This window comes from Erpetoichthys calabaricus, chromosome 14 (genome assembly GCF_900747795.2).
Source record: "Erpetoichthys calabaricus chromosome 14, fErpCal1.3, whole genome shotgun sequence".
Taxonomy (NCBI): Eukaryota; Metazoa; Chordata; class Cladistia; order Polypteriformes; family Polypteridae; genus Erpetoichthys; species Erpetoichthys calabaricus.
In genome coordinates this window covers 101411348-101435267 of record NC_041407.2, presented here as the reverse complement: position 1 = coordinate 101435267, position 23920 = coordinate 101411348, and the positions used below count along the sequence as shown (strand labels likewise).

General features: G+C 41.8%; 1 protein-coding gene across 7 annotated transcripts in view; it reads left to right on the top strand.

Moving 5' to 3' along the window:
* The window catches only part of stat3 (signal transducer and activator of transcription 3 (acute-phase response factor)), a 109008-nt gene that overhangs the window by 55085 nt on the left and 30003 nt on the right, over window positions 1–23920 (top strand). For all 7 annotated transcript variants that reach the window (XM_028819810.2, XM_028819813.2, XM_028819809.2 and 4 more), the window contains exons 2-15: window positions 739–883; window positions 3145–3289; window positions 8544–8642; window positions 11365–11457; window positions 16857–16938; window positions 17063–17160; window positions 17505–17656; window positions 17881–18039; window positions 20705–20797; window positions 20897–20956; window positions 21507–21536; window positions 21749–21842; window positions 21935–21982; window positions 23033–23116. In XM_028819810.2, the coding sequence (XP_028675643.1) occupies window positions 756–883; window positions 3145–3289; window positions 8544–8642; window positions 11365–11457; window positions 16857–16938; window positions 17063–17160; window positions 17505–17656; window positions 17881–18039; window positions 20705–20797; window positions 20897–20956; window positions 21507–21536; window positions 21749–21842; window positions 21935–21982; window positions 23033–23116 (1365 nt within the window). In that variant the 5' untranslated portion in view covers window positions 739–755. The remainder of the gene's footprint in view (window positions 1–738; window positions 884–3144; window positions 3290–8543; window positions 8643–11364; window positions 11458–16856; window positions 16939–17062; window positions 17161–17504; window positions 17657–17880; window positions 18040–20704; window positions 20798–20896; window positions 20957–21506; window positions 21537–21748; window positions 21843–21934; window positions 21983–23032; window positions 23117–23920) is intronic.

Here is a 23920-nt window from a genome sequence, read left to right as displayed (position 1 = left end):
TTGCCATTGTTTATTTTTTTTCAATACCTCAATTTTATGAAACAATAAGCTGCACGCATTTCCATTAAAACTGAGTCGAAAACTTTTGACTGGCTGTGTATACTGTGTATATATATATGTATATAGGCAAATATAGCATTGTCAACCCACTTTATTTTGTAAATCTTCTACACATTCAACACACTCAGACATCTCATTATTAGCCTTTTGTGTCATCTTTTTCAAAGAATGTAACATCTGCACTGCATGTAAAGTATGTCATTGTTCACCGCCCTGTTGTTGTACTCCACGTGTGTTAGCACTAGAAAATGACGAAGATCTTAGACTATGTAAATGACCATCCTGCCACACAAGAACACATTTTTCGTGCCCAGTTCCTTTTTTTTTTTTCAGCACTGTAATCTTCTTGTGAAGAGCACTTTGTGATTCATATCAAAATTAATGATTACCATGAATGCCTGAAACGGGTCCATTGATTAATGGTGACAGGTGTTATTTTTAGTTTTTGGATGATCCATCTGTTTGGTCATGGCCCTTAATTTGCAAATGTGTGTTAAATGCTCTTTGAGAGGATTAAACAGTCCTGTTTCCTTCTTCCTGGTTCTAACTTGCAATGCAAAAGTTGGTCCTCGTCATCAAATACCTCCCATTCATTTTAATAGATTAGGTTTTTTGTCAAGTAGTTGTAAAATCCCCTGTCTTACTCATTCTCTCTTTTTCTCTTTCTCTCCTTTACAGCAACAATTGCTGAGGCAATGGCGCAGTGGAACCAGTTACAGCAGCTGGACCCCAGATACCTGGAGCAGCTGTATCACTTGTACAGTGACAGCTTTCCTATGGAGCTCAGGCAGTTTCTGGCTCCTTGGATTGAAAGCCAGGATTGGTAAGTTTATAGGCAGTAGTCCTGATGTTTTAATGACTTGCAGAAATGATATTTAAACTTGTGTGCCTACCCTGAGTTACTGCCTGTGTTAGGGGTCTTTAACCGAGTAAGGTTTTTGACAGTGGCATTGGGTTAGTGCAGTAGGTAAGCCAGGCTCTCATTCTGGAGGAAAATTGTTGCTTCCATTCTGTGTGAAAACATAAGATTAAAAGTGTACTTTTGTGGGGACATTGCCACAAACTACATGGAGTAAGCAACATATAAAAAAAAACATAGGGAGTGGTCTCCCATAGACTTTCTCGTATACTCGGGTATGGGGATGGATATTTGTGGTATAAATCGCAAGACAATTATATTTTGACTAGTCATTAAGCCTGTTACAATAACGGGCACTAGAACAGTAGTCCATAAACATTAGTAGGAACAGTCTATATTAAGTGGCAAGGGACCTTTTACCTCATTACATTTTTTCCGTAAAATGCCTGTAATTTTCTCTGACAGTAATACTGGCTTTGCTGTCCATAATATGCATTTAATTTTCTGTGACAACAGTGGGCAATCAGCAGATTCTCCCCAACAACTGATGTAATGTGCACGAAAATAAATCTTCTTTTACTTTACACTTTACTGGGCAAAGCTTCTTAATCGCAAATCTGACATCCTCAGAGTGAACACTTGCACAACAATGGGGAAGCTGGTCTCCGCGACTCAGTACCCGATTGGATTTTTCGTGTTTTCTGTTTTAGGTCTTACCTCATTTACCGAAATCCGATTGGATCTGCCGCTCGATATTTTATAGGTCCTACCCTCTCTGTCTTGTGTGATGCGTCAGGCGGCCTTTGAAGCATCTGCTTTGAAGCATCACTCCGTGCCCCGCGCATGCGCACTTCACCAGAAGACACGGACGCACACAGGGATTTTATTAAAGAGGATATTATGTACATTAAAGAACCATCAACATCAAATCAAATGAAATTAATATATTGAACAATTATTATAAAAGTAAAATTGAATAAATCAGACTCTGCAGCTGCATGAATAAAAGGTAAAGTACCACTTCCGGCTAACGGAAATAGCGCAAACGTTGATAATAAAAATCTACATTTTGTACCCAATACTTATATGCGAAATTTGGTTGACCAAAGTGAAAGCGTACTCAAGTTATCGTGTTTACACACACACACACAGACATAAACATAATTCCAAAAATGGTATTTTTGGACTCAGGGAGGTCTGATATGTTGAGATTCATCAAAATATCGAAATGGAATTTTTAGAGGATTCCAATACTTTCCCTATACTTTGCATACGAGAAAGTCAGTAAAGTCTTAAACGTTGAGATTCATCAAAATCTCAACATCGAATTTTTGGACGATTAAAATACTTTCCCTATACTTTGTATATAAGAAAGTCATGTAGGTCTAAAATGTCGAGATTCATCAAAATCACAACATCGAATTTTTGGATGATTTCAATACTTTCCCTATACTTTGTATACAAGAAAGTCATGTAGGTCTAAAACGTCGAGATTAATCAAAATCTCGACATCAAATTTTTGGACGATTACAATACTTTGCCTGTACTTTGTATATGAGAATGTAAAAATACCATTGCTGGGTTGAGTATTCCTTTATTTAAATGTTCAAAATTATATTGCAACCCCCATGAACAAAAGGTCAGGTCACTTTGCTTAATACTGACTGAACACCAAAGTTTGTAGTTTTGCCCTGTTAGCTTCAGATTTGAAGCTTGAACGTGACACTGTGTATTGGAAAGAAAATCAAGGACATCAAAGATTTAACCACTCTGTAGTTTTCACCGTGTCTTAGTACCCACAATACTATTTTGAGTTTGTCAGAGAATTTACACTTATCACGTCAGTGAGTATGCAGTCAATGCTGGGCTGGGATTCATTGTCTTTACTCAGCACACAGCTGTATTTCTTGAAACTGCATGCTGTCACAACTGAGTCTTGTTTCAGCCAAAAGGAAACTTGCTAGTTTCATTCACAGTGAAACAAAATCATTTTAAGAGTCAGGTGACAAAAGAATAGTGTAGTGGGTTTGTTAGTTTACCCAGTGACAATTTCTAGTAGGCCAATCAGCCGTTTGCTTTGATGGTTGAGTATTTAAAGGCAATGACGGATTCTGGGAAGCGATGTCTGTGTGTCACTTTATTGCTATTCTGCATTAACCATACATTTACTGGTTTTTTTTGTTCTTTGTGTGCATCAGAGAATGTAATTCATTTATTTTTTCCAGGGCTTATGCTGCTAACAAGGAGTCCCACGCAACTCTTGTATTCCACAATCTGCTAGGAGAAATTGATCAGCAGTACAGCCGCTTCCTCCAGGAAAACAACGTCCTCTACCAGCATAACCTCAGGAGGATAAAGCAGCATTTGCAGGTACTGACTTACGCCCGTGTGGCTGCTAATGTAGCTCAGACAAACTGCTGGGACTGATGAAACCTTTTCTGACGGCCATTTAGTTCAAGATGATGGGTGGTTTGACCTTGAGAGGCCTTTATGTTCTTTCTCTAACATTCAGTCTGCCATTAAAAAGGGTAAAGTGAGGCTGTGTGGCTTTTCCTCTTAATGGTCTGATTTTTGAGAGGGGAAATGCATTATCAGGAGGTTCTTCCTTTTTTTTATCCTGGTATAGACTGAAAACAACATGACTGGTTTGACAAGATGCCATTTGACAGGTTTTCAATTACAATGGTAAATACTATAAATCGGGGGTAATTAAACTTTTTATTTTTGTTGTTTTTTTTTTCTTTTTCCTTTTTTCTTTCAAGGTTGCTAGATATCATGGCTGGCCTGTACACTGGTACTGTGAGTCCGGTTCAGAGTGGAGGCAGAACCTCTGTGTTTTTCCCAGTTGATTCTGGGGTCCTTCAGGGGTCTGTTCTGCTCCTACTCTGTTCAATTCTTGTATGGACTGGGTGTTGGGCAGGGCTGTGGGGCATCTGTTGGTGAAGAAAGATTCACGGATCTTGACCTTCCTGACAATGCTGTGATCTTTGTGGAGTCAATGGTGGCTCTGATCGGGGCTCTCAAGAGTCTGAGCGAGGAGTCCGAGTGTCTTGGCTTGGGAGTTTCCTGATAAAAACCAACATCCAGGGCTTTAATGACGTCATGGGCACAGCCATCAGCAGTGTGCCTGTCTGTGGAGAGAGTGTCAACCTCGTTGAAAGGTTTACTTACCTCGGCAGTGACATTCATGACTCTGGTGACTCTTCCTATAAAGTCAGTAGACGGATTGGGAGAGCATTTGGGGGGTCATGAGGTCACTGGAAAGGGGTGTGTGGCGCTCCTGATATCTCCGCAAAAGGACGAAGGTCCAATTCTTTAGAGTCCTGGTGCTTCCTGTCTTGCTATATGGTTTTGAGACATGGATGCTATCCAGTGACCTGAGACGAAGACTGGACTCCTTTGGTGTCTCTTCAGAGAGCCCTTGGGTACCACTGGTTTGACTTTGCGATGCTCACGGAGTTCCAAATGAGGCGCATGACCTGCATTGTGAGGGAGTGTCAGTTACGCCACTATGGCCATGTGGCGCGATTTCCCGAGGGTGACCCAGCTTGCAGGATACTCATTGTTGATGACCTGAGTATCTGGACCAGGCCAAGTGGACACCCACGTAAGACCTGGCTGCGGCAGATAGAGGGTCATTTCCGAAGGGTGGGACTGGACCACGTTTCTTCCTGGGGTGTTGCCAACCGGGATCCCGAGCTGTTTTGTGTGTGGCAGTGCGCTGTACCAGTGCATGCTCTCCAACCTGACCTGACCTGTCACATTGATTGTCCAGACAATCGTCAGTGTGTGTGGGCCAGGTGGGTTGTTCCTCTTTCAAGAATCATAGCAGATCATCATTTTTTCCCCCCTTGGAGAATCTTGGTTGATCATTACATTGTCAGTGACTTGGGGTTGTGGTCCCTTGGAGAATCATGGACAGTAGTCAAGGAGGGGATAGTAGTAAAGGACAGTTGTCAGTAACAATGTTGCTTGCTTAATCAACCAGCGGCTACCTACCACAACCCACTTCACAAACCATTCTTGACACATTTGCATTATATACAACAGTGACTTTCAACCCCTAGTTTAGGAAACCCTGCCTTAAATTATAATGACCGATTTTGATAGAAACAGAAAATGCTAAAGTGAAGTTATAGCAAAAACAGTACACAATGGAAGGATGATAACAAATAAGCAGAACAACAGCAACATTTATTTATATAGCACATTTTCATGCAAAAAATGTAGCTCAAAGTGCTTTACATAATGAAAAAAAGAAAAATAAAAGGCTTAAGAATTAAAATAAGACAACATTAATTAACATAGAATAAGAGTAAGGTCTGATGGCCAGGGAGGACAGAAAAAACAAAACAAAAAAAAAACTCCAGACAGCTGGAGAACAAAATAAAATCTGCAGAGGTTCCAGACCATGAGACCACCCAGTCCCCTCTGGGCGTTCTACTTAGCATAAATGAAATAGTCCTCTTTGTATTTAGGGTTCTCACGCAAGGACTTGATGATGATGGTCATGCAGACTTCTGGCTTTTAATCCCATCAATGTTGGAACATCATGATGCTTTGAGTAGATGGAGGTGGCGCAGGCCGCCACCACAAAGAAACTGGAAAAAGAAACGGAAGAGACAGTAGGGGTTAGTACGGATTTTAGAGCCACCATGAATAGTTATTATAATGAATTGAATATACAGAGTATCAGGATTAAATTAAAGTGAAGTTATGAGAAGGCCATGTTAAAATAATGTGTTTTCAGCAGTATTTTAAAGTGCTCCACTGTATTAGCCTGGCGAATTCCTATTGGCAAGCTATTCCAGATTTTAGGTGCATAACAGCAGAAGGCCGCCTGCCTCACCATTTCTTTTAAGTTTTGCTCTTGGAATTCTAAGGAGACACTCAGTTGAGGATCTGAGGTTACGATTTGGAATATAAGACGTCAGACATTCCAATATATAAGATGGGGAGAGATTATTTAAGGCTTTATAAACCATAAGCAGTATTTTAAAGTCAATTCTGAATGACACAGGTAACCAGTGTAATGACATCAAAACTGGAGAGATGTGCTCGGATTTTCTTTTCCTAATTAGCATTCTAGAAGCTGCATTCTGCACTAGTTGTAAATGATTTGTGTTTTTTGGGTAGTCCTGAGAGGAGTGCGTTACAGTAATCTAGTTGACTGAAAACAAACGCGTGAACTAATTTCTCAGCATCTTTCAATGATATAATGAGGTCTAACTTTTGCTATGTTTCTTAAGTGAAAAAATGCTGTCCTAGTGGTCTGATGAATATGCGATTTAAAATTCAGCTTACAGTCAACAGTTACCCCTAAGTTTTTTGTTTTTTTTTACCTCCGTCTTGACTTTTAATCCTAATGCATCGAGTTTACTTCTGATAACCTCATTGTATCCATTATTGCCAATCACTAAAATTTCAGTTTTCTCTTTATTTAGATTGAGAAAATTACTATTCATCCATTCAGAAATACAAGTAAGACATTGTGTTAATGAATCAAGAGAAACGGGGTCATCAGGTGCTATTGATAAAGGAAGCAAACCCTCACTGGACCTTGCAATAGCGGTTCATAACACCATCTTTAAAATTGAATGGCCCTCCACCCAAAATACATTTCCTGAAAGCACTCCGTACTCTCCCACTTATATTCTGAGCTACACCCCCTAAGCCTCAGGTTCTCTTCAGGATGCTAAGCTCCATGTGCTGCTGGAAGATAGCAGGCTTTAATGCCCACCCAAGCATTCATTTTGTGGCATTCCCTTCTAGTAGGACTGTCTTCCTACAACTCCCTCAGGTGGTTCTGGGTATCCTTCAGGTTCAGTCCTTAATTAAAAGAAACCCGTATCTTCTCAGCAACAAACCCTCTTTTACCATCTTTTGGTCTATGGGAATTCCCTCATGACCCTTACCTTAATTCACTAGAGTGAAAGCTTACAGGCTTCTTCAAATAAACATTGTTTACGCCCACTGTCACTCAGAGTGGCTTTACTGTTAAGGATGCAACAACAGCAACAATGTATTTCTTCTACAGCCCAGCAGCACACAAAATGCCTCAATGGGTTTTAACAAGGCCTGTTTTATGACAGCTCCCCTGCTTTGACTCCCTAAGATGACAAAAACCTGCCTATTACACTACAGTACATAAAAAAATAAAACTTGGAAAGGACGAAAAAATGGAAGAATAATTGGGAAAAGGCATTTCAGATAGATACCCACTTCCAGGTCGTTGGGCTTGCAATGGGTATCAAAAAATGGTGTAAAACAGAACACAGGTAAATCTTCACAGAGCCAGATGGCCAGTCTGTCCCAGCCACCTGAGAAATACAATACAATAATACAAAATACTTTGTTCTTGCACAGCACTCCTCATCAACTGCAGGCACAGCGCACCATGACGACTCTCAAGGCAGTGTGTAAGAATAGATGATACCAGTTACTAAATACAAAAAAAAAATCATATATAAGGATACAGATTTATTCAAATAGATCAAAAACAAAGTAGAAACTAATTAACAAAACTAAACTAATAATTAAAAACCTCTTATCAGTTAACTGTAGAGCCATAGCCAGATTGTAGAAAATGAGTCATACACGTCAGACACAGTCAGAGTCCTGGAGACCTCTGCCAACAAAGCCGACTCTCCCCATTGGCTATCTACAGCAGAGTCAGTGCTGGGCCGGCCAATAAGATGAAAAGACCCTTCTACCCTGTGATTGCAATGCTCTTTTGTTTGAGATGACTTTTCCATAGGCAGGCAAACAACATGGCAATAGAGCAGTGCCGCACGAGTGTACCGAGAAGAGAAACTAAATAGGGGAGGGTTAGTAACAGTTTATAAATGTCGTATTCTTATATTTTAGTACTAACGACTAGCAACAGAGATGCAGTCTGCACAGCTAATCAGCAGCTCTAGTCAGGGTATGCTAAACTGAAGTTGTGAATCTTCAGCCGGGATTTAAGAGCTGAGACTGAAGGAGCACCTCTTACAGTAGCAGGCAGGTCATTCCACAAGCCTGTCTTCTGAAGTATGGGCTTGCTTCCACTCCGTATCAGTGCCAACCCTTGCCAACTGAGCAGTCTGTTACAAGGTGAAATGTGAAATTAGGTTTTGGAATAAGTACTGTAACATTTAGTTTTTCTTGAGTTGACCTCATTTGAACAAAAAAAAAATTTTTTCTACTTACAAATTAAGAATTTTTTTTCTACTGTAGCTTTTAATGAATAAATTGTTTTAAAGTAATTGACTGGAGCACAGTGAGTAGCTTTGTCTGTGTTGAAATTTTAGGTTCTCACCTTGTGCTGAGTTTTTTTATTTTTTATTTTACTTAATCCTGTACAGCACTGTGGATGACGTGTATGTATAAATGTGTTTTGTAAATACATTTTTATTTTTTGTACCTTGCATAAATGACTTAATCAATTTCTTTATGAAATTAGTGGTGGTAATGTCTGAATACACTAATTCTGCTGTCCAGTCTTTCTTAGCCACCAAGCTATGTTGCCTTTCAGCCTTTGATGCTCACAATTTCTGTATAACTCAGTGACGTGTACACCTGACTGTCCTGTGCACCATTAAATAGCCCTTTCATTTGTAATCATCATTGTATTTCATAACAGAGCAAGTATCTCGAGAAGCCAATGGAAATAGCAAGGATCGTGGCCCGCTGCTTGTGGGAGGAATCTCGCTTACTTCAAAGTGCTGCTGCGACAACACAGGTGAGAAGTCTTAATGAGTATACAACTTAGCGGTGAAATACAGAATTATTTAATTAAGGTTACCTTTACATTTAGATTAGATTCGATAAAAACTTAATTAATCCCAAATTAATCCCATGGGGAAATTCAGATGCATACAGCAACAGAAAAATAAAAAACAAGGAGACAGACTCACAGGACAGATAACACAGCCAACCAATCAATAAACTGATTGATAGATAGTGTGACGGATGGCCGGCGTCCATGCCTGGCTGAAACGCCCCTTCACCACATCTGCCAGGGGGATATGGGTGGGAAGCACAGTATCTCCCCCTGGATGCTAGATGCCAGCCTCCCTGGGATGCAGCGGTGCCTCGGACTCCCCCAGGGCTTCATGGGGGTTGGTGTTCTGTGTAGCTCTGTGGAGTTCCACAGGTGCCGCCAGGGGGTGCTGCAGCAGGAGCTCCTGGCCCCTTTTGGGCACTGGTTTCACCTTACCCAGAAGTGCAGCCAGATGTCACCAATCAAGCACCTGGAGCACTTCCAGGTACCCAATAAAAGGGAGCCAGCGACCACCACTCAGGAGCCAGAATCGGGAGGAAGAGGACGAGGTTGCCAGGGAGGAGTGGTGGAGGAAGAGAAAGTGCTTGGTGTTAGTATTGTACTGTGTTGTGCCTGTGGGGTTCACAGGGAAGACGTGCCCCACAGGTGAAGAAAAATAAATAGTTGTTTTATTTTACCTGTGCCTCCCGTATGAATCTGTGTCGGGTTGGGCGATATATAGCGCCTTAATCTTACAATAGATAAATATTTTGCGTATTTTTCAACGTATACTTAGATTATGTCAGGAGGAAGCATTCAAATGCTTGACTGAGTCCTGGGTCCTTCTTAGCACACCATGGTGGAATGAGTCTGTGGCTAAAAGTGCTCCAAGAGAGTGCCTCCTGGAGGGGACGGAGGAGATTTTTCATAATGGTATCCAATTCTGCCACCAGCCTCTTTTTTCCACAACAACTTCCAGTGTGTCCAGGGTTCACCCTGTGACGGAGCAGAAGTTCGTGATGAGTTTGTTCAGGCCTTGTGCTTCTCTTGAGCTGAGGTTGCCTCCCCAGGTGACCACAGTGTGGAACACCACACTGGCCACTACATACAGTATATAATCTGAGCCTACATAGTTCTTTGTGGTGTTTATATCTTGTTTTCCATTTTGTAATGCAATTGTCATTTCTTTAAATATTCAAAAAATATTGGAAGGATTTAGGCTGATTTTTTCACCATACATTGACATTTTTCTTATGTGTCTCACCGTGAAGTGCAGAAAAATGCAGGTACATAAATCATGTCATTAAATAGCAAGCCTAGTTTCGTTGTCAAACATTAAGTGTGTCAGTTCTGATACCCAGAGCAGCAGGTACTGCAGGGCTTTTTGTCTTTTTTGCAAAATTGAATCTATTGATTGGTTTGAATTTCTATAAAAACTGCATTGACTAATGAATGTATTTTGTAAAGTTAAAGTTGGAGAAATCTGTGTGTGGTGTGAATGTTTAGCTTAGATTCATCAAAGTTGTAGATTTTCACAAATCTCTCAATCAGAACATGGAACAATTGAATGAGCGAAGCTTAAGTACAGGGTGGGGTATAAAGATCTCCCACATTTCGAGGGAGAACTGTGTGGGCTGTAGTGGGGTAGGTGTCATTCGGTAGGTTAGGTTCTACCGTTTGCAGAACCCATCATGAGTTGGACCGGTGAACATTGGAGCTTTGTTGTTCAAGCGTATTATGAAAACAGCCATTCTGTGATAGCAACGCAGAGAGCGTTCCGTACACCCTTCACACTCGGTCAAAATGCATCTCTACCAGATCGGAAAACGATTTTGGTATGGATTTCTAACCTTCGGGCAACTGGGTCCACACTGAAAAGAAAATCACCTGGTAGACCTAGGACAGAACATGTATGGTTTCAACACACAGCACGATGTTTGCTCGGAGTGTTGAGGGAAATGTTCCCTGGGCATTTAATCTCTTTAAGGGGAGATGTGGTGTGGCCGGCACGGTCTCCAGATTTAAGCCTGTGTGACTTTTTTTCTTTGGGAATACCTAAAGGAAAAGGTCTTCAAACATCATCCTCGATCTCTTGAGGATTTGAAGAACAGGAAATCGATGCCATTCCACCTGAGATGACCCGGAGAGTGATGGAGAACTTCCGGAGAACTTCCGGGAACGCCTACAGCAATGTATTGCCAACGACAGCCGCCATTTGTCTGATATGATTTTTAAAACCCATTAAAACAAAGCTGTTTTTGTGTACTTTTCAGTAATATGTACAATTTTTTTGGATCGCTTCGTTCATTTTTTTATACCCCTTCAAAATGTGGGAGATCTTTGTGCCCACCCTGGGATTTCCAAATGATGTATCCAAAGGTCAAGCACATACAAAGATGCCTGGAAGACTAGGACTGTAGGAATCTAGCTAACTAAAATAATTCCCTGTCATGTGTAAAGTGCGTACACGTCTTAAATTTGTGTTCCATCACTTAGAGTTTGAACCAAGATGGTGGTTCTTCCACAAGTTTCCAACTTAACCACCACCTCTCCAATCAACTTCGTGTATCTCTTGAAATACTAATATTTAATAAATTAAGAGGCAATTACATGTCAAAAATGCACCATACTGCGTCTAAGATGCATATAGCTGCTGTAAATGAGATCAAGTGCTATTTATGTACCTCTTTTTCCTTACCAGGATGGGCAGGCACCACATCATGGTGGCACTGTTGTAACTGAAAAACAGCAAATGTTGGAGCAGCACCTTCAGGATGTGAGGAAGAGAGTTCAGGTTTGTCCAAATATATTTCAAATCTTGGTAAAAAATCTGTGCATTAGGCATGGGTGAAACACATTTGATGCTTGTATATCTAAGTAAATTTGAACAGTTTGATTATGCGCTTGTCTTATGGGTCAGAAGAATTCTTAGTATATCATGGTTTTGTTTTTGTAGTATCCAAATAAAGTCAGATAAAGACTTACTGGACAGATTTTTTTTACAAATTTTCTTTACTAGTACACGACTTGAGTAAATTTAAATTTCTTCATATTAGGTACACCTCCACTCATGAACCCAGCATCCATCCATTTTCTCATCCCACTTATCCACATCAGGGTCGCAGGGCAGCAGGAGTCTATCCCAGCTAGGCCATCGCACAGTGTGTGCTTTACAATAATTACAAAATGTATATAAACAAGTGCAGCCTAAACACACAGAAAAGAAGCATCATGCAGTATATGCAAGGGTGTATGTATTTGATGACGGCAGAGGAAACTCTCTGTAAAAATCTGAGGTGGTTATGAGCCCAAATCCCAACCCCTTCTAGGTCAACCACATTTCGATAAAGGATCACTCTGTAGGCAAAGTACAAAAGTTGAATTTATGTAGATGCTGTTTGAAAATGGGTCTGTCCTATGTGACCTCTTAAAGGAACACCGAGAAGAGGAAGGAGGCAAATAATTAACAGCAATTTAATACAGATAAATATACCTTCACATTTAAGGTTGTCCCAAAATTGAAACTGCTGATGTTAATTGTTCATCACAAAAATTGTAGGTACTTTTTTTTATAATATCTGTTTAAGCATTGAGTAAAACAAACACATCAGCCTTTTACAATGGTTTATTTTTTTTTGGTGCTTTCCTGGACTCTTCTTATTCTTCTCTTATTTGTAGTTGCACACACAACTCCTAACTGTGCTTTTGCACACTGCACTTGTACAATTGCTGTCTGTCTAGTGCAATAAAACAGAACATGTTGTATTTGCTGGCACTGCATTCTGGGTAAAAGTGCATTATGATTACATTAGCAGCCCAAGCCTTTACAAATATGTGTGCTGCTCTTACAGCATTAATAAATTAATTACCACATGAAATGCTGACACATCAGTTTTATCTGCATTAAACGTGTTTTTGGTTAAAAGCTACATTGTTTGTGAAAAGTAAAATTTTAACACTAATTGTTTCATTCTTTGGCAGCTGTATTAAGAAATCCACGAAATGAAAATAAAATAAAATTTGTCAGACTGACTCTTTTTTTTGGTCCACAGATATGGCTGTCAAATTAACATCATGATGTATTTAGTTAATATATCTTAATTTAAAATAAATAAATAAATTAGAATTGCATCATAGTATTTGTGCAGGTGAAAGTCCAACTGGCAAGCAGATGAAAAACTGCAGAAGCCAGTCTATTTGCTGTTCATTTTTAGCATAGCACCACATAGGGATGGACTAGCATGAGCTGCTTCGACTTGTTAGGTCACCAACCTGATATTCCGATTTAATTGTCACAAAAAATAAATAAAAACCATGCTCAATGGCACCAACAACAGGACATTGCTGTGTATCGGCTGGTTCAAAAGATAAAGGTTCTCCTTCAGAAGGCTTGGAAATAGCGCAGGAGCTTGCTCCAGGTCAAGGTTCAGGTCGAAAAGCAAAAAAGACAATTTCTTCTACAGTTGGGTCAGTTGCCCACACTTGGAGTTACTACTCGAAAGAAAGAAACAGCATCAGCGCCCCCTCTCGTCCCTTCATGGTACTGCTTACCTCAGAAGAGCCTGGAAGGTCATTCCCAGGCGGCACATGCATGACAAAATAATATATATATTCTGTAAGTGTCTTTTGTGACTGTCTGTGTGTCCATTCAGTTCCTAAGTCTCCTGTCATTGCAGAAAAATGGCACATCACAAACATTAACACTGCTTTTGAGAATCATGTATCAAATGGCATATAAGAGAAGTGTACATTGCATTTGCCATTCCAACAGATGGTGCATTATAAACATTAACACTGCTTTTACTAAATGGCATATAACAGAGAAATGTGTGTTGTGTTTGCCATTCCAACAGATGGTGTGATTTAAACGTTAACACTGCTTTTACTAAATGGCATATAACAGAGACATTATACAGTACATTGCATGATGCACTGCAGATGTTAACGCTGAGTTCTACATTGATTACTTAGATTTCAACTCTCCTTAAAAGGGTTACACAGCTTGTGTATGGATATATATATATATATAATATGTGTATTTGTATGATACTATATATATACAGTTCGCTTCCCGGGTCCTCCCTGCGTGGAGTTTGCATGTTCTCCCCGTGTCTGCGTGGGTTTCCTCCCACAGTCCAAAGACATGCAGGTTAGGTGGATTGGCGATTCTAAATTGACCCTAGTGTGTGCTTGGTGTGTGGGTGTGTTTGTGTGTGTCCTGCGGTGGGTTGGCACCCTGCCCGGGATTGGTTCCCTGCCTTGTGCCCTGTGTTGGCTGGGATTGGCTCCAGCGGACCCCCGTGACCCTGTGTTTGGATTCAGCGGGTTGGAAAATGGATGGATGGATGGATGGATGGATGGATGTATATATACACACACACTATAATATTACTATAATGCATTTGAGGAGAGCTCGATGGCGAGCGCCTGGTGGCCGGGCCTGCACCCATGGGGCTCGGCCGGGCACAGCCCGAAGAGGCAACGTGGGTCCCCCTTCCCATGGGCTCACCACCTATGGGAGGGGCCAACATCAGAGAGGGATTTATTCACGCTAATTCGAGACATAGTCTATATATATATATATATATATATATATATATATATATATATATATATATATATATATATATATAGTGACCAATAAGGGCAGTTACAGCAGCTGAAATCCCAGACACAACCATATAGACACAAATCCTAAGTGCAAACGTAACGTTTATTATTATAAATGACCTACAAAAAGGCTTCTTTTAATAAACATCCATCCATCCATCCATCCATCCAGGCCATGTTCCGTGCCTCTATTGTTGAGGCAGCTGACCGGAGCTGTGGCCGTAAGGTGGTCGGTGCCTGTCGTGGCGGCAATCCCCGAACCCGCTGGTGGACACCGGCGGTGAAGGATGCCGTCAAGCTGAAGAAGGAGTCCTACAGGACCCTTTTGTCCTGTGGGACCCGGAGGCAGCTGATAGGTACCGGCAGGCCAAGCGGAATGCGGCTTTGGTGGTTGCTGAGGCAAAAACTCGGGCGTGGGAGGAGTTTGGGGAGGCCATGGAGAATGACTTTCGGACGGCTTCGAGGAGATTCTGGTCCACCATCCGGCGTCTCAGGAAGGGGAAGCAGTGCAGTGTCAACACTGTATATGGTGGGGATGGTGCGCTGCTGACCTCGACTCGGGACGTTGTGGGTCGGTGGGGGGAATACTTCGAAGACCTCCTCAATCCCATTAACATGCCTTCCAATGAGGAAGCAGAGCCTGGGGACTCAGAGGTGGGCTCCCCCATCTCTGGGACTGAGGTCACCGAGGTGGTCAAAAAACTCCTTGGTGGCAGGGCCCCGGGGGTGGATGAGATACGCCCGGAGTTCCTCAAGGCTCTGGATGTTGTAGGACTGTCTTGGCTGACACGCCTCTGCAACATCGCATGGACATCAGGGACAGTGCCTCTGGATTGGCAGACCGGGGTGGTGGTCCCCCTCTTTAAGAAGGGGGATCGGAGGGTGTGTTCCAACTACAGAGGGATCACACTCCTCAGCCTCCCTGGAAAAGTCTATTCAGGGGTCCTGGAGAGGAGGGTCCGTCAGATAGTCGAGCCTCGGATTCAGGAGGAACAGTGTGGTTTTTCGTCCTGGTCGCGGAACAGTGGACCAGCTCTATACCCTTAGCAGGGTCCTGGAGGGTGCATGGGAGTTTGCCCAACCAGTCTACATGTGTTTTGTGGACTTAGAAAAGGCATTCGACCGTGTCCCTCGGGGAATCCTGTGGGGGGTACTCCGAGAGTATGGGGTACCGGCCCCCTGATAAGGGCTGTTCAGTCCCTGTACGATCAGTGCCAGAGCTTGGTCCGCATTGCCGGCAGTAAGTCGAACCCGTTTCCAGTGAGAGTTGGACTCCGCCAGGGCTGCCCTTTGTCACCGATTCTGTTCATAACTTTTATGGACAGAATTTCTAGGCGCAGCCAGGGTGTTGAGGGGGTCCGGTTTGGTGGGCTCAGGATTGGGTCACTGCTTTTTGCAGATGATGTTGTCCTGTTTGCTTCATCAGGCCGTGATCTTCAGCTCTCTCTGGATCGGTTCGCAGCCGAGTGTGAAGCGGCTGGGATGAGAATCAGCACCTCCAAATCCGAGACCATGGTCCTCAACTGGAAAAGGGTGGAGTGCCCTCTCAGGGTTGGTAGCGAGATCCTGCCCCAAGTGGACGAGTTCAAGTATCTCAGGGTCTTGTTCACGAGTGAGGGAAGAATGGAGCGTGAGATCGACAGGCGGATCGGTGCGGCATCCGCAGTAATGCGGGCGTTGCATCGGTCTGTCGTGGTGAAAAAGGAGCTGAGCCGCAAGGCGAAGCTCTCAATTTACCAGTCGATCTATGTTCCTACCCTCACCTATGATCATGAGCTATGGGTAGTGACTGAAAGAACGAGATCGTGAATACAAGCGGCTGAAATGAGTTTCCTCCGCAGGGTGTCTGGGCTTTCCCTTAAAGATAGGGTGAGAAGCTCAGTCATCCGGGAGGGGCTCAGAGTAGAGCCGCTGCTCCTCCGCATCGAGAGGAGTCAGATGAGGTGGCTCGGGCATCTGATCAGGATGCCTCCTGGACGCCTCCCTGGTGAGGTGTTCCAGGCACGTCCAACCGGGAGGAGGCCCCGGGGAAGACCCAGGACACGCTGGAGGGACTATGTCTCTCGACTGGCCTGGGAACGCCTTGGGATTCTCCCGGAAGAGCTAGAAGAAGTGGCCGGGGAGAGGGAAGTCTGGGCATCTCTGCTCAAGCTGCTGCCCCCGTGACCCGACCTCGGATAAGCGGGAGACAATGGATGGATGGATGGATGCATTTGAACTTTATATACACTGCAACATTAGTATTATTATTTTTGGTAAATTGCCAGTGGTAAAGGTGTCTTCTATCAATTCTGTATAAACTTAATGCATAAAGTCCTTCTTTACATTACTAGAAAAGCATCTTAAGATGTTTAAGCGAGGTCCTGCAGTATTTTAGCTTTTATAATTAAGATTGCTAACATTTTATTTATTTATTTTATGTTGACAGATAATTAACTGCTTTAGTAGTGCTATTTAATACCAAATACCAATTTCAGGATAACTATAGCTGCCTTTCTGCAGTTCTTGTACTGGTTATTGGTGACATTCAAATTAAAGTTGGGGAATGTGTTTCTTACAATTGATGTCTGACTTGTTATGTAGGATCTGGAACAGAAAATGAAAATGTTGGAAAATTTGCAGGACGACTTTGACTTCAATTATAAGACGCTTAAAAGTCAGGGAGGTAAGGCAGCCTTGAAGAATAATTCTAATGTAAAAGGTAATGATGGTGGTGATATTTGTGTATTTATGTGTTTGTGTCTTTTTGACCCCCCCCCCCTTCTTCCCCCCACCTCTCCAATGTCCAGAAATGCAAGATCTTAATGGAAACAATCAGGCAGCTGCAACAAGACAAAAAATGGCACAGCTGGAACAAATGCTCACTGCTCTGGATCAACTAAGAAGGGTACTGGGATTGTCTTATTTTTATCAGGGGGGTAAAGCGGCAGAGTGGGAGTTTGGTACGGCATGCACATGATTTGTATGGTAAACCTTTAGGCACCAGAAATCCACCGCCATCCTGCCTTTTTATAAATGGACCACCTACAAAATGTCAGTTGCGTTTTTGTTGTGTACGGACTCATCTGTTTAAATTTAGGCTGCCAGTGGTTCTTTCATAAACTGCTTGTCTTTGAGGTAACTGCGTTTTAATCGAAATATCCTTGGGAATGTTCTTTTCAGACTGCATCTTTCACAGCGCACTTCTACAATGTGTTTTGTTGATTATGATTTTTGATTTTATCCCCCCAGCAAATTGTGACTGAAATGGCCGGGCTTCTGTCTGCCATGGATTTTGTTCAGAAGACATTAACAGACGATGAACTGGCAGACTGGAAGAGAAGACAGCAGATTGCCTGTATAGGAGGACCGCCTAACATCTGCCTTGACCGCCTGGAAACATGGTAATATTTTTGCTTAATTTGTTTTTTTTTTTTTATGTGTAAATTTTGATTGAATTACTCATTTTTATTGAGTACTTTATTACTAAAGCACAAGTGAATGATTTAGAAACATTACAGTAAAGTTTACGTTTTTTTTTATCATTTTTGTGATGTAGGCTGTATTGGGGAAAAACTGTTATTTCCTGAAATCTTATATAGTGACATTTCCTTCTTGTCTTTTTCAGGATTACATCTTTGGCAGAGTCACAATTGCAGATACGCCAGCAGATAAAGAAGTTAGAAGAGCTGCAGCAGAAGGTTTCCTATAAAGGGGATCCCATTGTGCAGCATCGCCCAGTCCTGGAGGAGAGGATTGTGGAGCTCTTCCGAAATCTGCTGAAATGGTACATAGATCTGAGGCGTTTCTTAAACTGCAATTTCCTAGTAAATAATCAATATGGTAACATGTTGCAGTTGCCAGATTTATGAATTCAAGGAATTCCATGTAGGAAGTCTTGATGCTGGCTGATGCCTCTTGGTTGAGTTGCTTATTGCATTGTCAAGGTGGCACAGTGGTAGCGTTCCTGCCCTCACAGTAAGCAGACTGGAGTCTGCTTATTCTCCCTGTGTCTGCATGGGTTTCCTCCCACAGTGCAAAAACATGCAGGATAGGTGGATCGATGAAATTAAATTGGCATGTTAGTGTGTGTGTTTGCCCTGCGATGGACTGGCACCCTGTCCAGAGAGTTTGGTCCTGCCTTGTGCTCTATGTTAGTTGGGATAGGCTCCAGCACCCCAATGCAACCCTGTTCAGGCCTAAGCGGGTTAGAAAATGACCAACATATGCCTTGCCGTCCCAAACGCATTCCATTTTCAAAAAATACAGCTGGCCCATAAAAACAGCAATACACAGCCCACTGACTTGTATAGAAAGGCTGATCAACTCCAAAATGTGACAAGCGTCAAGCTGCACCCATTTGTTATTAGTGACGAATACAACTTACAGAGTGTCTGGGCAGACATTTAGAAACTTGAGCTTAACTAAAGATTACTAAAGCAGCCTATTTAATAGTACATGACAGCAGATCACTGGCACTGTAATCACAAGTATTATTCCATAGCCATTTCTGTATAAAAGAGATCAGCGTTACGAAAATGTAGCAGTGCCCCTCCACCCCTTATATTAGGATGGCAGTGGACTACCTGAGCTACCTGAGCATTTTGAATTTTACACTTGTAAGATGCTAGAGGTCACTGTTGCCTCTTTCAACCCAACAGACGGACACACTGAACACAGGGTAAACTGACAGGTGTCCTCACAGGTGGCGCAGTGGTAGTGCTGCTGCTTTGCAGTAAGGAGACTGTGGAAGATTGTGGGTTCGCTTCCTGGTTCCTCCCTGTGTGGATAGCGCTTTGAGTACTGAAAAAAGCGCTATATAAATGTAATGAATTATTATTATTATTATTATTATTAAACTTACCAAGAAGGCTTTTAATTATTCTTCCTGATTTTAATAGTGCCCAAAAGCACCTCCGCCACCATAAACAGGCAAAGAAAAAATATAACAACAATAATTACAATAAACAACACTAATCTCTCCTCTACTCCTCCCAGCAAGCTCTTGTCCTTCTACCTCCCAACTCCGGCTCGCTTGCTGTGTCTTCAGCAGTCCTTTATATAGTCCTTGACCCGGAAGTGCATCCGTTCTTCCGTCCCTGTGACTTGCCAGCACTTCCAGGTCAGATGGAGAACTTGAGGTTTTTCTTCAGCACTATATGGGAAATACAAATTCCCAGATCTTCCTGCAGTGTCTCCTGGCGGCACCCACAGTACCCAGCAGGGCTGTGATGCCAAACTACAGATTCCATGATGCCCTGCAGGAATCCGGGGTACCAGTATGCTGCAGGGAGCTCAAAATCTGGCATCTTGGGGGAGGCAGTGTCCCACAGTACCTGCTTTCCCCATCCTTCTCTTCTTTGGGCATCCCAGCTGGGTTGAGCAGCCGGCTGTCCACCACACACCACAAAAAAAAACTTCAGTTTTACGCAGTGTGATGACATCCCAAGAAACTGCGCAAGAACAACATCTGCACAACATCTGGCTCTGAGGCTAGTGATTTGCGCTGACAGTCAGAAGGTTGCTGGTTTAAATCCTGTAAACGCCAAAAGTGACTCTACTCCATTGGGCCCCTTAACCTGCAATTGCTCCGTCCTGGGTATGACGTTAATCTGCATCCAGACCTGCATGTAAGCCCTCCAACTTGCTGGGAAAAACCTGGGGGTTGGTGGCATAATTGTCACTCCAGCCACCATAAAAAACCTCCCACTGGTTCCATTCTACCTGAACTAGTGTGGTGCTGAGGTGTCACCCGTTGCACGGCTGCACTCGGGTCCTAATCTGGGATCCTGAGTTAATTTGTCATGTGGTGGGTGCAGCAATGCGCTGTATCAGTACGTGCTCCTAACCTTCCAGGCCCTCTTTCCCTTGTAGTTGGTGTGCATAGCTTCCAGCATACAGAAAACTCCTACACTGAAAAGAGATGCATGGCATGTTGTGGAAAAGAGTAATATGTGAATAGATCTAAACTTTCACAATTTTGGATGTTATCTCCATGTTGCTTCTCAAAACAGGAAGTTCAAAAGGCTGTGTTCATGCTTGAATTTCATGTCCTTGGCATATCAGTCTCTCATATTCTTTCTCTTTTTTTTTGTTTTGTTTACAAGTTTACAAATTTTTTTTATTATCTTCTGCTAATACTGTTGGCAGTTGTGGCTGATATTAGAGATATGAATTGCATTGCCGGGAATGAAAACTGCTATTTATAACACTGTGGAAAGACGTGTCTGCCTGACAATGGCTCTCCTGGTATGCGTGAACTGGCAAGACCATAGAGATTGATTGATTGTATGACCTAAATGAATTCATAAGCTTTTTCTTCTCTTTTTTTTTTTTTTTAATTTTGACAAATCCCAGTGAGCCTCTTAAAACATTGTACAAAAGCAAATCCATTCGGGAAAGGTAAGTTTATTGTGTGCCAAGTCCTTAATTAGTGCCTTTTTCTATTCCAGCGCTTTTGTAGTTGAGAGACAGCCTTGCATGCCCATGCACCCCGACCGGCCCCTCGTCATCAAGACTGGTGTACAGTTTACCACTAAAGTCAGGTAAGTAAACCGACGTGTCTTAGTTTTAGTACGGTGATTCATTTACGTGGGCTTTTATTATGTAGAATTATTTATTGATTTATTTTTTGTCTCTTTTAGGTTACTGGTGAAATTCCCAGAATTGAATTACCAGCTTAAAATTAAAGTCTGCATTGACAAGTATGTATCGCTGCATAAAACAACGTTCTACACAAAGAAACACTCAATTTAAAAAACAAATAAATAAATGAAGTGTGCTTCTTAGTTTTTTTGTCAGATGTAAATGAGTGGTAAAACACAACGTACACAAGATTTCCCTTGAGAGTTAGAAGTACAGTGACATGTAATGATGGAAATATCAGAGCATACCTTCTGTGAATTTCCCATTGGGATTAATAAAGTATCTATCTATCTATCTATCTATCTATCTATCTATCTATCTATCTATCTATCTATCTATCTATCTATCTATCATATAGTGCCTTTATCTATCTATCTATCTATCTATCTATCTATCTATCTATCTATCTATCTATCTATCTATCTATCTATCTATTATATAGTGCCTTCATATCTATCTATCTATCTATCTATCTATCTATCTATCTATCTATCTATCTATCTATCTATCTATCTATCTATCTATCTAATTTAATGCATGTTGTGCTGTCAGTGAATGTCTGATGCAGACGGCGTAAAATGTCAACTTTTTGTATTTTCTTTTAAACAGAGAGTCTGGTGATGTCGCCTCACTGAGAGGGTAAGCAGCTGCCATTAATACTTAAATATCTAACCGTTGTTTAAAACAAAAAACACGCTTTCTTCAGTAGAAAGCAAGTGTGTTAAAAAGTTGAATTTGCTTTTTTTTTTTTAGATAACTTAAATAAAAGACTTGTTGTGCAGCACTGACTAAAGTATAGCATTATGTTACTTATGGCAAGAATAATCCACTTCCTTCTCTCCTGCTTTCAGATCTCGAAAGTTTAATATTCTTGGCACAAACACAAAGGTTATGAATATGGAGGAATCGAATAACGGCAGCCTTTCAGCCGAGTTTAAACACCTAGTAAGACCAGACTTCAGACAAAGCCTTTTGTTTTGTTCCTGCAGATCGTTTCTTCCACTTGATATTAATTTTGATCGTCTTTCTCATTGCAGACTCTAAGGGAACAGCGATGTGGCAATGGAGGCCGAGCAAATAGTGACGTGAGTTTCTTTGTCAATTTAAATGTTAGGGGTTAATGATGACACAACATTTTCATCGACTAAACAATGTGCAGAAGTAATTAACAAGACAAATAACAGAACAACATTTATTTCTATAGCACATTTTCATATGAATGATGTAGCTCAAAGTGCATTGCAAGATGAAGAAAGAAAATATAAAAATAAGATTAGGCAATGCTAAGTAACAAAGAATTAAGTAAGGTTCAAAGGCCAGGAGGGCAGAAAAAAAAAAAACTCCAGACAGCTGGTGAAAAAGAAACAAAATCTGCAGGGGTTCCAAGGCCACGAGACCACCCAGCCCCCCTAATATAAGTAAGTGATCTCAGTCAGTCGTCGTGGTTTTCAGGCTTCACATGGAAGAACTTGATGATGACAGTCATATGGACGTCTGGCCCTTCAATCCATCAATGTAAGGACAGCATGGTGGCCTGATCAGGTGGTGGTGGTGCAGATCGCCACCACAGAAAACTGGAAAAAGAACAGCAGAGAAAGTAGGGGTTAGTATGGATTACGGAGCCATGATAAAAATGATAATTAAATGCATATACAAAATATCAGGGTTACACTATAATGAAGTTATGAGAAAGGCATGTTGAAATAAGGTACACGCAAAAGTGTTCAGAGAGCAAAGTCTTTGTTTTCCAGTGTTATATATATATAAAAGATATAAAAATAAGAAGCATGTGGAGGAGATATTGGGACATCTTGGCTCTTAGCTAAACAAACTGCAATGATGGACTGAATGGACTCCTCTCAGCTGCTTTTATCTTTGTAATTTTTAAAAGCCAAATATGAAGTAGCATTTATTCTGCCATGCATATACTGACTATGATAGCCTAGCAAATAGCATCATAAAAATGTGGATTTAGTTTGTGTTTTTGTTTTTTTTTTTTTTGTTAAGATTAGTTTCTGCAGCACACTACATTGGCTCATCAGTGATCATTATGGGATCAGGGGCATATTTTATGGTTGCTGCCATCTGTTGTAATTAAATCTCCTTTTTTGTTTCCCTTCTCAATCTCTCCTAAGGCCTCACTGATTGTGACTGAAGAGTTGCATCTGATCACTTTTGAAACTGAAGTCTACCACCAGGGCCTAAAAGTGGATTTGGAGGTTAGTCTTAGCACCAAAATAGTTAAAGACGGATGTTCAGTGGTGACTTTGTCCCAAATTTGAAAGAAAAAAAATTGCATTTAGCATACAGGAATACATGGATGTCAGTCTCAGTATCTTTGTGTGTGTGTGTGTGTTAGATTAGACGCACTTTATTAATCCCAAGTGGAAATTTAGGTACATACAGCAGCAGAAATTTAAAAAAAGCTACAAACTCATTGGACAAATAATACAATGCGATCAATAATAATCAATACAAATGTATATTGTGCATAAACTGCAAAATGAACCTCCATCCATCCATTAACCAACCTGCTATATTCTAACACAGGGTCACGGGGGTCTGTTGGAGCCAATCCCAGCCAACACAGGGCGCAAGGCAGGAAACAAACCCCGGGCAGGGCACCAGCCCACCGCAGGGCACACTCACACACACCCCCACACACTAGGGAAAATTTAGGATCGCCAATGCAACCTAACCTGCATGTCTTTGGACTGTGGGAGGAAACCCACACAGACACTGGGAGAACATGCAAACTCCACGCAGGGAGGACCTGTGAACCCAGGTCTCCTAACTGTGAGGCAGCAGCGCTACCCACTGGGCCACCGTGCCACCCACAAAATGAACCTAAAATTTACAAAATTAACTTAAAGAGGATCAGCATTTAGTTTGGAGCATCGGGAGGAAGCATTGAATTGCCTGATAGCAGCAGGCAGGAAAGAACCCCTTCTTAGCCCACTGTATTGGGGGGATACATATACATGGTATATGAACTTAAACACCTGGTAAGGCAAGAATTCTGA